The 16,495-nt window shown below is 39.5% G+C and overlaps 2 protein-coding genes across 32 annotated transcripts in view; one reads left to right on the forward strand and one right to left on the reverse strand.

Moving 5' to 3' along the window:
• The window catches only part of ABI1 (abl interactor 1), a 94,074-nt gene extending 83,668 nt beyond the window's left edge, over positions 1–10,406 (forward strand). For 15 of the 27 annotated variants that reach the window (XM_057732247.1, XM_057732244.1, XM_057732245.1 and 12 more), the window contains 3 exons: positions 1,459–1,545; positions 5,245–5,430; positions 8,459–10,406. In XM_057732247.1, coding sequence (XP_057588230.1) covers positions 1,459–1,545; positions 5,245–5,430; positions 8,459–8,634 — 449 coding nt within the window. In that variant the 3' untranslated portion in view covers positions 8,635–10,406. The remainder of the gene's footprint in view (positions 1–1,458; positions 1,546–5,244; positions 5,431–8,458) is intronic. The other 12 variants (XM_057732273.1, XM_057732251.1, XM_057732255.1 and 9 more) reach the window with 1 other exon arrangement.
• Positions 10,401–16,495, reverse strand: part of PDSS1 (decaprenyl diphosphate synthase subunit 1) — a 37,966-nt gene continuing 31,871 nt past the window's right edge. For all 5 annotated transcript variants that reach the window (XM_057732274.1, XM_057732275.1, XM_057732277.1 and 2 more), the window contains 2 exons: positions 13,491–13,571; positions 10,401–10,847 (listed from right to left, as the gene is read on the reverse strand). In XM_057732274.1, coding sequence (XP_057588257.1) covers positions 10,707–10,847; positions 13,491–13,571 — 222 coding nt within the window. In that variant the 3' untranslated portion in view covers positions 10,401–10,706. The remainder of the gene's footprint in view (positions 10,848–13,490; positions 13,572–16,495) is intronic.

The following is a 16,495-nucleotide window of genomic DNA, read 5'->3' on the forward strand; positions in this document are numbered from 1 at the left end:
ATTAGTGTTGTCACAACACAGCCTTTCTTTTTCTTCATGTACTAACCAGCATGGCTCGTTACTAAGGGTTGTTTCTAAAACATTTTTTTAGGCTTGTGGGAGTTTTTGTTTTTAAGTTAAAAAGCTATAATGTTTTATTTATTAGAAGTATCTCATATGTGTATATACTGTATACAGGGTATCAGAATGAACCAGGACAAATCTCATAGTGAACGGACTGTTACTTTTAGCCATACAGTGAATATTAATGCACATATATTGCTTTGTTAAGTTGTTGCTTATTTGTACCCTGAACACCTTTCATATTTTTATGCTTAGCAAACAGAATGTGCAGATTGGATTACTTGAAACAATCTTTCAATTCATTGATCCTTGAGGGCCAAGCAGTTTTTCCCTGTCAATTTAGTGTCACTTTTTGGTGACTACCAGTAAACTGAATTTTGTGATTCAGTTCTATTGATTTTTTTCTGAGCAATCTTTGGCCATCTCTGCCTTGTTAGAATAAGACAGGGTGGTAAACATAAGAATACTTACTTCTAGAGAGTTGTAAGTTTTCATGCATTTGTTGCCCCCATGAGCATTTGGTGTTAATTTCCTGTGAATTATGTGTTCTCCAGAAGGAAGATGGAGTGTTTCCAGCCACCCAGTGACTCTTTAGAAATTACTTTAATGCACATAATTGCATATTTTAACTTACTGTTAGGTTTCCTTTTTCAGAATAGTGATGAAAGGTAGAAGGTCACTTGAAATATCCCATGAAATTCAGTGAACAATGAACATGATATATGGAGCACTCTTACTCCCTAGTAAATTTAAGAGTGGTGTCTTTAAAAATAAAACTAAAGTTAAATAATAACAACCTTGTTTTACAAACAAGGGTTTTTCCTAGAGAGCCATGTTTAAATTTAGATATATAATAAGAACTATTTTTAAAGGAAACCTGCTATTAATGCATTTATTTATACATAGAATAAACGGCTATTGCATAACATGTTTGTTTTGTTTATTTGGGTTCTGATTTACAACATTGTCCTGCTAGGCTAGAGAGAGAAGGCAAAGACACAATATCCTGGAAACCTTTACTGGTATTTCACTGTTACCTGTTTTTTTAAAGTCTTTCTTTAGAATTCTGAACTTTCAGTGTGAAAGTGAAGGTGATGGTAAATGTAAGTCTTCCCCAAACAACATAACATTAGGATTAAAATAAAGGTATTTGTTTTTTAATAAAATTAACCAGCTAGCTAAGCACAACTCAGCTTTAGGTTTGCTCGTGGGACATGAACTTGAAGAAGGTTCTGCAGGTTTTTGTTTTGTTTTTTGTTTTGTTTTGTTTCATTTGCAAACTGTTCTTTGCATACTTATGTTTGTGGTCCTTGTAACTGACTTCTGCTTTTTGTTTGTTTCCTTTTCTTTCCTTTATCTGTTTTACTTCCCCCATTGCTGTGTTGTTGCCGCCAGTTTCTATTGCTCCACCCCCTCCCCCTATGCCTCAGTTGACTCCACAGATACCTCTCACAGGCTTCGTGGCCAGGGTGCAGGAAAACAGTAAGTTTGGAAAAACCGAGCTATCCAAGAGTAGAGGCTGTCTCCTTATAGCATGCATGGCTGATGAGGCGTCATTTTCCTTACTTGTATTGAGAAGCTAATCTTATCTTGAAAATAGGTGCAGATCCGTTATTGAAACTGAAGAGCACGAGCTTCAGTTTTCCGCTGTGTGCATGCTTGCTGGCTCAGACGACTTCCAGAACTGCAGTCTTCTTATGTATTTACATGCTGTAAAACATTAAGTCTGATCTTTGCAGATTAAGGAAAGCATAGTCACACTCAAAAATTCAAATTGTGTGGAAATTGCTAGCTTTCAGTAGTTACTAGGAGAATTAGTTTTCTGTTGCCAGCAAACTCATCAAGATATATAGATAGTTACACTGTGAGATTAAATTTATTATGCAGTTTGGATGGGTGTTTTGTTTTATTTAGTTTTTCATTTTTTAGTTTCTTTTTTCTTTTTTTTTCTCCTTTGGTTACAAAACATTTTTGGAGGAAACTTTGTAGCCTCAGATTTTTATACTAAATCATTTTGAACCTATGTAAAGATTTCTTGTTAGGATAAAAATGAATCTGCAAGAATAAGTAAATTATAGATAATCGATGTAGAATAAGCGTCATGTTTTGGCTACGTGTGGGCCCATGAGGATGATTTCTGAACATGTAAATCTGTCAGCTTTTTAAGTCTTCTCTGAAAGAAGATAACGTTTAATGACTTTTGGAAATTATTTCGAATATATGGATTTAATTAGGATAGAGTAGTTTTTATATTACTTCCTGATTACTTTGACATTCAGGGAGATAGAATCCTAACTATATGATCATAGTGAATGTTATTTGGCAAAATGAAAAATACCCCTATTACTGAATTATACCAAAATAGCTGTTGAGATTAAGCTGGTAAGATGGTCTAGTACTAAATCACTTCCGTTGGGATCCTCACCTTTATCTCAGAATGGTTTGAAGGAATGGGTAAATCCCATGACCAGCCAGCCCATCTTCCAGGAGAAAACACGGTGGTAAATTCCACTGTGCAGCTTTTGCTGACCCAGCTTTATCATTCTCCACATTTCCTCCCTTTGTCCAGCCAAGTATTTGTTTATTCAGTGTTCTGTCTTAGGCTCTGGGAGGAATACACATAGTCTAAGACAAAGTCCCTACCTTTAAGAAATGTGTTATTTAATGGGCTTTCTGTAAAACATTTAGTTTCATAATGTTGAAACTTGCGAGCATAAACCAACCTTATCGTTTACATTTGTTTGGAAACTAATGTGTTTAAACATGTAAAGATAAGTGACTCATTGTTTTAAAAATAAGTGGATGAAGGTAAATCGCTGGTCCTTAATGCTGTAAGAGTTTAAAAATTAAGCCAGTTCAACCTTTGAACTGCCTTATAGCCAAGAATTTTTAGGAAATATGTAAAAATGGCCATAATAAACATCCCTTTAGTGAATCCAAAGCCCACTGATTAGGCTTTTGGTTAACCCCTTTATTATAGAAATTCAGTGTTAATGTACATGCATGGTCTTTGCTAAAAGAGGCCCAAGGTACTATTTTAGCTCTTTTTCCCAAACATATGAATTCAAGTCAGTAATTCTCCTTGTGCTGCAGAATGCCCAGCTTTATTTGGTGTCTGTTTTCTTTGAAAGCATGTTAGGAAGATTGTTGATAAATTGTGTATCAATATCTTAAATGTTTTATGAATTACAAATTTTCTGTGTCCTTGTAAACATTTATGGCGCTCAGATTGGCGATATTGAATGCACATAGCAGTTAACCTATTAATCAGTGTGTTTCAGTTTCAGACATGAGCCTCTAAAAAAAGCGGTGTGTTTACATCTGTTTATGATTAACATCAGAAAGCGTTATTGAACTAATTACGCGTGGTGCTAGGCAGAGTATTATGCACAGAAAATTAGACTGACCAGACTCTTGCCCCAGTGTATGTGATTTGAAGATAAGCCAATGTAGATTAACAGCAGTTGGACATAAACAGAATTGAGGGAAAACATTGAACTAGTAAGTTATGTATAAATGAAGAGTGCATGTGCTTTAAGAATTCAGGCAAACATATATAATTTACACATTAAGCCATATTAAGGATATGAGCTGTGGCTCTTTAAGGTCAGAAGGGATTCACATGCATTTTCTTCTCAATATTCGCAAGCTTTATGGAGAAGGGATGGGCAGAAATAGAATGGACCTTAGCGTTTGGAGGAAAATAAAATCGTGCTGCTGTTTGAGAGCTTGTGGAAAGAGCATCAGCGCACAGGGTTTGTTTCCTCATAGTCTTTTTCATCCCCCAACAGGATAAAATAGAAATCACAGAATTCAAGTGGTTATCAAGTAGGGTTATTATCTGCATATATTTTAAATCTGGATTCCTTGGTTATAGTCTCACCGCATTATTCCAAATAGGGTGTAGAAAACTTTAAAACTATATTACAAATAGATGATGACTGTTTTCTTTGATCACATAGCCCCAGAAATTGGCATTTGAGTTAGTGTGTTGGTATTCTGAATTTCTCCCCTGCAGATACTGTATAATTCCTGTATCAGTTTGTGTGAGAGCATTTTCATATGTCTTTAACTTTTAAAGAAATTTGTCAATCAGAAATTTAAGAATTAGTTGTGCTTCAGCTCTGAATTCCTTAATATTGGGAGCATTTGTTACCTGGTGTCATAATAGTTCATTGAACACAGTTCTAGCCTGACATTTTCCCATTTCACTGCTTACACCTTTGATTATTTAAATCACACACATACACATACCACGACCATCTCGAATTTGAGGTGTAAGTCGTTTTTATTGTTTTGCATGATTTTAGTTCCTTTCTGTTTTTGTTGTGTGTGTTTTTTTTAACATCTTCCTGCAGCACTTTGTTTTTAAAATCTTTATTGTGGATGTATTCTTAGAAAATTGGATCTTTAGGATCTAGTCTTTCCCTCATCCCACTCTTAGTTTTACTAGCAATAATGCAAAAGTCTTAGCTTTCTACATTTAAGAAGTTGATTAACTAAAAAAAAAGCTGATTATGAATACAAACATTTTTGAAAATATTCAATGAGATTTTTTTTTTTACTAGCTTGGAATTAATTTTAAATTTACTTCCTCTTGTTAAAGTTTAAATAATAGAAAACCTACACATAGAAGCATACCTAATACCAGTAGCTTTTTTTTTTCCCTCTCTCCAAAAAAAAAACCCAAAAATAAACACACATCCACCCACTGAAGACTTATTTCTGTGGACCGAAAGGTAATGAAAAGCCAAAATCAGGGCCATGAATATGCGTGGCTATCGAACCATGAAACTGACGTGATCCATAACATTTACTCTCATCCACATGATAAATGTGACATAAGGCTTTGAAGGAGGTAGACTCACTAAAGAGACATTGTTCTGACCTGAGCCTTGGAATAAGGGAACTTCTTTACTCCTGTATAGTCTTATAAAAAGACACATTGTCTCCTAACCTCTGTATTCATCAGTTTGTAGTACTTCCTAATATTTTTTAGCTCATTTTATTATTGCAAAATTATTCTTAAAAGCAGTAGAAGCTTTAACACACCACGCTTTTATTTCTGATCATTGCATGTTTTATTATAGTGCATGCTGTAGATGAATTAGAGCTTTCTGAAACGTACGAATTTCCATTTAGTCTAATTTCTGATTCAAATCGAGTATCTGAATTTTTTAGTTGCTGACAGTCCGACTCCACCACCACCCCCTCCACCAGATGACATCCCCATGTTTGATGACTCGCCACCGCCGCCGCCGCCGCCACCGGTGGATTATGAAGATGAGGAGGCTGCAGTGGTTCAGTACAACGATCCCTATGCAGACGGGGATCCTGCTTGGGCCCCCAAGAATTATATTGAGAAAGGTAAGGTACAGTCACCACTGAACTGCTGTAAAGGGAAAGAACTGATTCTAGTATCTTAGAGCTGTAAAGAACACCTAGTCCAGTGTTTCTCCATGTTTTGAATAGCTTTACCAGCCAACATGATTTAGTTCCTGTACAGTCCCAGTTATAAAGCAAGGATTCCTTCTTATTTTTTATTTTTATTTTTAATTGGAGTGTAGTTGATTTACAATGTTGTGATAGTTTCAGGTGTACAACATAGTAATTTGACATTTGTATATATTGCAAAATGAAATATTTTCGGTTTTGTTTTTAAATTTTTATTTATTGGCCATGTTGGGTCTTTGTTGCTGCACTTGGGCTTCTCTCTAGTTGTGGCGAGTGGGGGTTACTCTTCATTGCAGTGCACGGGCTTCTCATTGCGGTGGCTTCTCTTGTTGCGGAGTACTGGCTGTGGGTACGCAGGCTTCAGTAGTTACTGCACACGGGCTCCGTAGTTGTGGCACACAGGCTTAGCTGCTCCGCAGCATGTGGGATCTTCCCAGACCAGGGCTTGAACCCATGTCCCCTGCATTGGCAGGCAGATTTTTAACCACTGCGCCACAAGAGAAGTCCCAACAAAATGAAATATTTTAAACTTTGCTGGTGATTCAGTCTTGTCACAAGTACTCAACCCTACTGTTCTAACACAAAAGCAGTCGTTGGAAATTCCCTGGTGGTACAGTGGTTAGGACTCCATGCTTTCACTGCTGAGGGCCTGGGTTCAATCCCTGGTTGGGGACCTAAGGTCTCATAAGCCATGCAGCACAGCGCCACCCCCCCCCCCCCAAAAAAAAGAAAAAAACCAGCCAACAAAAAATAACAGTAGTAGACAGTACACAAGTGAGTTGATGTGGCTGTGTCCCAGTAAAATTTTATTGACAAAAAGACATTGGCTTGGATTTGGCCATGGGCCATTGTTTGCTGACTCCTAGTCTAAATCAGAAAGTTGATGTTTAGTAGGATTGTATTTAAAGCCTTTAATAGTCACCTTTATAAATCACAACATGATTTAAAGCCTGGCTTAATAGGATTTCAATTGAATGTTAATCCAACAGTATGATATGACTGTTCCAGAAGCCAGATTCTTAGGGTACATTAGCTGAACTTCAACCTAATATGTACAAATCTGGTCATATTCACTTACATTAGACTAATATTGTGTTTAATTTTGAGGACCACATTTAAAGATCTTGCAAATAAAGAATGCCTTCAGAGGAGGATATTCAGGAGGCTGAAATATCTAGAAAGTACATCTATAAAAAGAAACAGTTGAAAGTATTGTTTCTAAGTTGAGGAAAAGATTTCAGAGGGACTAGATAGCTATCTTCAAATGTTCATCATGTAGATAGATGTAGATAAGAATACTAGATTTCTATTTCCAAAGAGCCCTACAGCAAGTACATATAGAAGAGAGAGTTTAGATCTTTATATGGAGTAGGACCCACACTGAATTGTTAGTGTTTAAATACTCAGCAGTGAGTTATTATATGAGAGAATATATGCACCGAGGGAGGGGAGGTTAGGTGGGACCAAGTTTCATTTACAGAGGGGATTTGGAAAATAGAAACGATTAATTGGGCACAGTGTTATCAGCTTTTTGTACAGGCAGAACTAAGAACACGAGGAAATAATATTTTCATTTTGCTAAATGGCTTTGAGGGTATCAGGCGTTGTCATAATCAGCGTAAAAGTCATCTGTACCACTCACAATGTGACTGAATACAAAGAAAACGTTTGTCTCTAGCAGTCACTCGGTTTTCTTGGGTGGTTATTTAGCCAGAAATACTAGGAAAATAATGTGCTATTTATTCTGTATGTTTTGGTGTTTTTGAAACTGGTGTGTTGTGAGCTTGTGATCACAGTGCCGTGGGTCGGCTGCAGGGTTAAGTGGAGGAGAGTGGACTTGCTGAGTGTACTTGGTACACGGCTGTGTGCAGGGGCAAGACTGCCTGCTTTAATGTAGCAAGAGATGCTGTAGATCAGTGCTGCATGTCTCCTTGTTGTCAATATAATTCACTGGTTCAGAATAATTATGGGGCAAAGCAGCCTTTCTTAGGGGAAAAATGAGTTCCAGAATATCTTAAATGTCTTAAAAACTCTATTTTAAGAAAAAAACTACATGAGGTAAGTAAATGAAAAAAAAATTTGTATGACATACTGTTTCACATATACTAGAGAATTGCACATTTCAGAATTATGTGTTATAAAGGCAGAAGGAAGGAATAATTAAATTCATAAACCGATAGTTTGGAAAGCTAGTAACTTTTTGATGCCTTTCCACAACACTTTGCAAAGGAGGTGGATATTTTGAACTTAGCATAATCACAGAATTGCCAAACGGTTCTCCTAAGTCTTAATTATGAGTCTTTACTCACCTGTTTCTCCTTTAAAAATAAAGGAAAATTCTTGTTGATCTTTAAGGTAGGGAAGTGTGTGTGTTTATTTAAATCTAGCTATAGCCCCATCTCCTTTAAAAATAAAGAAAAATTCTTGTTGATCTTTAAGGTAGCGAAGTGTGTGTGTGCGTGTGTGTGTGTGTGTGTTTAAATCTAGGTATAGCCCCATAAATTACATAAATATTTTCCTGGGCTGAGTAGGATGAGATTTTTCAATTAGATAGCTTGGGTTGTTACCTGGTTTACTGATTGGCTACGCAGATTTGCTCAATAGTTATTTTGAAAAAATGGTGCTTTGGCACCCAGTAGATATTTGAACAAATGAATTGAAACATCTAATAAGTCATAAAATTCAGACATCTTTCCTAAATAGATTGGCAGAAACTCTTGACGTCTCTAACCTAGTTAGTTGTCAGTTTGGCTCGAAGATCAAGCCAGTGATTCAGGCACATGGTTGGCTACTTGACCACCTGGATATATAGATTTAAGAATGAAGACTTGTCATTAAAATAGTTGGTTTTGCTATACTTTTAATTGGCATTACATTTTAAAATTCGATTAAATGCTGGGTATCGTGCACTCACGTGGTATTTCAACTCTTTTCTCCATAGTTGTGGCAATATATGATTATACAAAAGACAAGGATGATGAGCTGTCATTTATGGAGGGTGCAATCATCTATGTAATAAAGAAGAACGACGACGGCTGGTATGAAGGAGTCTGCAATCGAGTGACTGGTCTGTTTCCTGGGAACTATGTGGAATCAATCATGCACTATACTGATTAAATTTTTGCTTTGAAAGTAGGTTCTTATTATCACTCAGTCATACTGTGGGACTATTATGGTTAACAGAATTGTCTTAAAATGTTTTAAAATGTGCCCATATTTTCAGGACATGCTGTTTTATTGGTATAATTGAATGTCTGCCTGTAAGCATACATCTCTGAGGCAGTTGGTGTACTGCTAACGGCAGTCTCTACAAGAGGCTGGCCATCACTGATTGTGCTTATAGACGTACTTACACAATGTTAACTTCATGACCAGCCTAACTCTTCGGGGGTATGGGGTGTAATATTTAACACATCATGATTCAGATCGTGCCATTACCTGTTTCAGTGCCGCATGGTTACTAACGCTCTGTCAGACTAATATGAAAATCAGAAAACTGAAATGCTGGTGCTGGTCATACTTTGTGTTTAGACTCTCTCATTCTTGAAATATACTGTGTGTTGAAAGCATGCATACAGAGTTATGTATTCAAATATACTGAAAAAATCCAAGATGCTTCCAATTTGTGTGATACCTCCTTGGAGCACTCGTACTTAGGTCTCTTGAAACGAATTGAGTCTCTAAGGTCTCCATGTGAAACAAAAACAAAAAAAGGGTTACCTGTAATGTTGTAGTTCATACCTAAGGTTTTTAATGAGTGAACTTACATTATAAATTTTTTCCATTCATAAATACATAAGTGAACCAAAGGTTTTTGTCCTTTCCTTCACTGGTTTGCTTTAAAAAAATAATAATAAATAAAAGATACTGATTTATTGCAGAATTATGGTTCTATTTTCTCAATATATTAACTTGGAAAAAAAATTTTAGCCTTATCTCAACCTATCCCAACAGCAGTGGCTGATTTTTGCAGAATTTAAAATCCTGAGATGGTTATTTACAAGTCAGTCTGCTGAATTCCTTTTTAAAGTAACTTTTTCAAAGCTAAGAAAATGTGTCAGAGTGCACATGTTGTAGGTAAAATTCCTAAGGATTGCTCTATCAGTCCTTTGGTTTTCCAGTGGACTGTTATATACTGGTTCAATGAAAGGAAATGATAATTATCTTTTCCATATTTTTTTTGGTAGAAGTGGATACAGTTGATTTTTGAATACTCACTGTTTAACCCATTCCTGGCACTAGCAACATAAAAAGATTTTAAAAATAAAATAATTGGAAAAAAGGTGCGCCGTGTATTAATTATTGAACAGGGATATACCTGACCAACAGATTTGTATTGTCTTTTGACATAATTGAAATGCAACACGTGCACTTTGTGTGTCTCCTCTTAAGGGAGGGTTAGAGGGATGTTTCTCTTCTTACCGTGTGTATAATTCTTTGTTGCCTAGGATATTAAATTAGAGCACTCGATTGTGGGTTTCTGTGTATTGAGGATTTGTTTGGATTTCAAATTACAGTTATGTACTGGGCATTACAGACTTACAACAGCATAGTAAATGGTAAGACTAGTGCAAAACATTTATTTCTGAAAATTAGACTATTGCTACCAAATCAATGTGACTGTTGCATACGCATTTTGCCTTTGTTAATTTTAAACATGATTTCAGTATCACTAGTGATCAGGTACCTTCTTCATTCTTTCAAGTGGACTGTTCTCTTAATTTTGTATATAACCTGTTGTCTAAATTTTATGTACAGTCTTTTATAATAAACCATTCTCCTATATGAAATTTTGGATACTGTTAAAATCTAATGTGGATTGAAATGTAGACTTCAGTTTTACGGCCTTTACCCTTATGGTGAAACAAGATAAACCATTTGAATTTCAACGCTGATTATTTATTTGTGTAATGGCTTTACATGGGGATATTAACCGTGTAAACAAAACCACATATAACCATCAAGATACCTCGATTAGAGTTTATAGGACTAGAATGACAGATTCAGATGGTTTAATTACATTTAAAAAGTTTTCTGAAAAACTTGCCAATAAAAAAAAGTCCCATTAATAAGGTGGAAATGATTTTTTAAAATGATTTTTTGGTTACCTGCACATGAAGTAAAGTATATTCCACAAAATTCTTTAGGCACAGTCTGGTAAAATAGCTGCCAGAAATAACAAAGGGTTGTCATTTCTCTCTTGTGAGCACAATTTCCGAAAGCTGTATGAGGGCGTCTCTTTCTGGGGATGGTCGAAGTTTACTGATCTCTCTCACTGCTTCATGGGAGTACCGCTGGGCGAGGTAGGTTGTCTGCTGCACACCGTCACTCTATGGAACAAAATGCAACAGGACAGATGCATGTCACCCACTGGGGATCAGCTCTTAAATTCCTGCTAGAATGAATTAAAACATACTCTTGCGATCCAGTTAGTGAAGAGCTGGACTGTGTCTCTAATGTTCTCTCTGCAACCATAGAGCTTCCTCTGCCAACTTCCTTTAGGCCCCTTTCTCAGACCAAAGCATGTTTCTATTCTATTAGCATGCCAAGCACTGAACTCATTAATATCAAGTAACCTTCTGTTTCCCCCTATTTTTCATTCATTAGAGGTTTCAAAAAGTTCTACATATATTGAAATCTATGCAATAAAATTCTAAGTGAAATTAACACATACAGAAGAGCTTACAATGAAAATCAACAGTTCCCTTCTTCCAAAGGCACCAGTTTTATCTGTTGGTTTTACTGTTTCAATTAGTAATGTCTGCTGAGAAAGACAAGGCTTGGCCCACCTGCTGTGTCTCCCTAAGTTGACCACTGACCTCCGTCTACAGACAGATTCCCTGCTGGTGACTGGTGTCACCCTGAACATCAGCGTCTGTCTTCATCGCGTATGAGATGAAGGCACCAGGGCCCCTGTCCTTGTCTCTGTCTTTACACTATAGAGATCTGCATTCCATTCTGTAACCATGTTTTTAAGTTGGTTCTTTCTTTCTGGAAGCTAAACACTAATAACATAATTACATTTACTATTTCCATTATGTCAAAATGTTTACTGCAGAATCAAGACATGTTCTGTGATTTTATTTCCTTCACTGTCATTCAGAACAGAATATTCGCAACATCATGGTTGAAAGGCCTCTGACTTTCTATACCAAATGGCACAAAATATGACTTAAAATATGACACATTTTAGGGACCTCCCTGGTGGTCCACTGGTAAAGAATCCACCTTACAATGCAGGAGACATGGGTTCAATCCCTGGTCAGGGAACTAAGATCCTGCAGGTGGCGGGGCAACTAAGCCCGTGTACCTCAACTAGAGAGTGCGTGCCACAAACTACAGAGCCCATGTGCTCTGGAACCCGCGCGCCACAACAAATATCCCACGTGCCACAACTAAGACCTGACGCAGCCAAAAATAAATCTTTTCAAAAAATATGACATTTTAGTTTGCTATGCCTTATTGTACAGAAGCTCACTTCTGAATGTAATTGCCTCCTTTTCTTTGTCAGACTGACTGCTTTTGCTTTGTAGCTTTCCTGTACAGCTGCCATCTCAGGATGACTTTTCATTGAACTCTTTGGTTCATTCCACTGGTTTTAGTACCCATGTTTCTCTTTTTGGTGTTTCCAGTTTTGTTGCACATCCACAAATAACTCACCCAGAATCCTCCACTTCCCTGGTGGCGCAGTGATTAAGAATCTGCCTGCCAATCTAGGGGACACGGGTTTGATCCCTGGTCTGGGAGGATCCCACATGCCGCAAAGTAAGCCCATGTGCCACAACTACTGAAGCCCGAGCTCCTAGAGCCCGTGCTCTGCAACAAGAGAAGCCCGCACACCACAACAAAGAGTAGCCCCGGCTCGCCACGACTAGAGAAAAGCCCACGCACAGCAATAAAGACCAAACACAGCCCCCGCCCCCCCCCCCCCCCCCCCAAAAAAAGTCTTGGGAACGTTCCTGTGGAGTTTTTCCCTAAGTCCATTTCTGCCCAGGCTTGCTGGAACTTCACTGGCATAAGAGCCACAAATAATTTCCCTCTCTTCAGTCACTTGTCACTTTAGCCATCAGTAACATCATTATTTCTGAAGCCATGACCACTCCCAGATATACCAACTTATCACCTCCCACTGCCCTCACACTGAGTTTTTAACAGTACAGCCAAACTGCCCTCTAAAAAGGTGGTAGGCATAGCAAACTGTGATGCTTATATAAGGGGTTTTGCTTTGTGTAAATTTTAAAAATCTGAAAGGTGATTATTTGGAATTCTTTCAAGTATTAGTCAAATACTGACTAACGACAGATTTCAGACCACAACTGTTTACTAAAAATTCCTCACTTCATCTCATTCATGAGACCTGTTGGCTCCAAACGGCTCATTCTCAAAACACAGTCACCCAAACTAAAAACGTGCCAAAGATCTGGCTTCCACAGAAAAGTTCTGAGGATAGGTGACAATGTATTTTAAATAAGCTTAGAGCCCCTGAAGGTTAAAGTTTAATTTGCTATGTTGGTTTAAAATTTTTTCAAAGTTATCACTTCTTTATTCACACATGTATAGCAGTTAAGTAGGATAGACTAGGAAAGCCCACCTCTGAGTAGTCTAGCCGTGGCGAGGACCAGGGCTCGGTCTGCAGGGGAGTCTGGTGATGGGAGGGCAGTCGGGCTGCTGTGACGGACGAGGGGGAGCCTGGCTCAGAGCAACGGGCCCTGAGCCTGACTGCACGTGGGAATCCCGAGAGCCTCCCACATCCATGTCCAAGCCCTCTCCAAGAACAATAATTAAATTAGCATCTTTGGGAAGAATTCTAGGAGAAAAATGAATTACATAACTTCTTCCATCTCAGTTTTTGCCAAATAAGAATGTGACCAAACTTGGTCTTATGTCTAAAATGTGAAGTTACCTGTTTGGTTAAAGAACTCTTTGGCCGCACTGTACCTGCTGTTGCCTTGCTTCCCTGTGACATATCTCACCTGTAATACGTAATCTCGTGCTCTGTCCACATCACCTGGTGAACTGAACCGTCTCATTATCATAGCGTTCATTTCTGGGAACTAAGCAGAAAGAGAGAAAACCTGTTTAGTGCTCCTGGGAGAAATCAAATGTTCAAGCACTAGTATGTAGAAATAGGTAAAAAAAAAAACCCACAAAGGTGACTGAATGTTTACATGATGGGGGCGGGGGGCAGTTAGCTGTCGCGAGTAAAGCAGCAGGGCTGAGAGCACGCCCGGGCCAGAGGCCGGGGCCGAGACGGGGCCCAGGAGAGGCGGCTGCAGATCCGGGGCCACTCTGCCGCTCTGTCCTCCTCGGTCCAGCGCCAGGTGAGAGAAGGAGCGAGTGCACACGTCTAGTCTCCGTGCTGGCTTCTCCTGCAGATCTCACGCTTTAGGCTGCACCAGAATCACCAGGGCCTACTGGGCCTCTCCCCCAAGGTGTCTAACTCAGCAGTGGTGGGGCCTGAGCACTCGCTGCTGACACGTTCCCAGGTGACGCCGCTCCTGCTGTCTCTGCCCACGAGTTTGAGAACCAGCGGCCTGAGACGATGGCAGGCATATTCTGCGTCTAGTGCTGAACTGAGTGACACCTGAAAGCCACCGAGGCCTCTGAGCAGAGGGAATCAGGGCAGAGCTCTGCGAGGCCGCACGTTGCGGGGGTGGGCGAAGGCAGCGCTGCCCGGCGCCCGGCCCTGGAGCCACGTGGGCAGGCGCCCGGATCTGCATCCTGAGGTTCTGATTACACTGGCTTGGGGCTTGGCCTCGGTGTGCTATTTCAAAAACTCTTCAGGTGTTTCTACTGTGCAGCCAAGATTGAGAACCACTGAATTAGGAGACAGAGGTAGAAGTAGCAGTTGGGTTACTGCAGTAAATTCTAAAGACCAGTAAGCTGATGAGTAAAAGGAAAATAGAAAACAGGTACAGAATGCACTGAAGAGATAATCTACGTTCCACACTACTCAGCAATAAGGGAGGAGAACTGTCACCATGATCAGACTCTGGAAGCCAGGACACCAAACCACTTCAGTGTCCAGATCCGAGCTCTAGTCCTGGTGCCGCCACAGCCAAGCTCCTCAGCCTCGTCACTGCGTTAGGAAGTTGCCGAGCTACATGATCAGAAACCTGTTAGTTCTAACAGCCTGTGGCCCATGAAAGAAGAGGTTACAAGAGTTCTGGTTCTGGCCAGGGCAGTGCTCACAGCAGCTGCCGGTGCTTCCCTGGCAGTGAGCCTGAGGGATGAAGTCAGCTGTTGTCCCATCCACCGCCACGGTATTAGTAATCCTAGGAGGAAAAACAGGTCACACAGAGGAAAACCTCAACTAGACGATGGCAAGTGAGGAATTAGGAATGTTCCTTTCAGAGCAAAGGAGGTGTCCAAACAAAGCAGAGGTGCTAATAACATGCTTAGGAAATCTACAGAGCCGGCAACTGGTTAGTTCTTAAATGAGAACCAGTAAGTAGTTTTAGGTACTGGTCTTTTAAGAATAAAAATTTAAGTTTCACAGGAAAGAAATCAGGAAAGCTCAAATCAATCAATTTTAGTGGTAAAAAGTCAAATCAAGTAGGCCTTTGTCCTAGTTTCTTAATACCACATTTCACAATTGGATTTCTAGAAGGCTCCATATCCTCAAAGCTAATGTGATACTGTCCTGGGTACCCGGTAAAATTACCTTTTTCAGGGTAGATGCACTTTTCCTGCAGTACCAACAACTGTGGTACAGTGTGCTGACTGGGTGGTTTCTCTGATTCCTTTTACTATAAAAAGCTTTGAGAATGCAAAATTTGAAAAAGAAATTTTTTTGCATTGCGTGTGACTACATCCTTCCTTTGAAATGTGTAGTGTGTGCAATTTCAATATGCAAATATCAGTGTCAAACCTTTCCCCTAGGCAATCCCGTCCCCAGAATGTGTGAGAAGAAATGAGAAACGTAGCAGGCAGGAGGAACTGGCCGGCCTGCAGCCTGACTGGGAAAAAAGTTCTTGTTGGCCTAGGCTCTGATTTTAAGAGGAGGAAAAAATCACCTGTGGATGAAGTGGAATCCAACTGTGAAATCTGTCCATAAACTAACGACAAAGGCGACCAGTAAATTGTAGCAAGCTTGCTATGGAAGCAAAACTTGGGTGACTCTAAGACACCAACAGTCACAACAACAGCAGAAGCCCGTGCAGCTGGTGCGGGGCGCTGGTGGTGGTGATGGCACTTGGAAGCATGACTACATGCTGACATTTAGGTCTGCTGACTGATCACAGAAGGGAGAGACGCAGAAGAAGAAAGGAGAGAGCTTTTAAAGGGTGTTTGGGAACTAACATAGTTTCACCAAAAAAAGAAAACACTTCCATTTGGTTTCTGAAGATCTTGAAATCCAACCTCTACTCTTTAAAGGTTTATTTTAACATAAGGTTTGTGTTTTTATAGACAGTATGCATACACATATATATACTGTCTATAAAAACAGGAGGATGCTGTCATCTCTGGGACCTCCCCAGAAACCCAGAAGGTTTTCTTAAATCCCCTGTTATCAAGAAACCCCTGCAGACAGATGTCAAAAATAGAAACTCCCTCTGTTTGGAATTCACTATCAACAAACTCCAATTTCAAGACAACCCAGCAAGCTAGAGAGGAAAAGTGGTTTCCCTAAGTCGCTTGTCTTGGTCCAACGAAACTCAATGTTCATAAGCAGAAAAGTTCAAAGACGAATTAATCTAATCTGCAAACACACACACCTCCCTGTGGAAAAAGATGACAGACACCTTGCAACTACCCATTAGATGGGCAGGTTAAGGACAAATACCGAAGGCCGACACTGACTCCTCTTTGAGTGTCTTCAGGGCCTTTTTCAGTGCGGAAGCAGCCAGAACCCTGCTCCGGGCGGCCTCGTGGGCTCAGAAGGCCCGTCGGGCACATGCGCTGACCTCCACGAGCAGTGAGTGGCACTACCACGGCAGCGTGTGGTGAAATGACACGGCTCTTTGAAGACGTGGAG

This window comes from Hippopotamus amphibius, chromosome 4 (assembly GCF_030028045.1).
Source record: "Hippopotamus amphibius kiboko isolate mHipAmp2 chromosome 4, mHipAmp2.hap2, whole genome shotgun sequence".
Lineage (NCBI taxonomy): Eukaryota > Metazoa > Chordata > Mammalia > Artiodactyla > Hippopotamidae > Hippopotamus > Hippopotamus amphibius.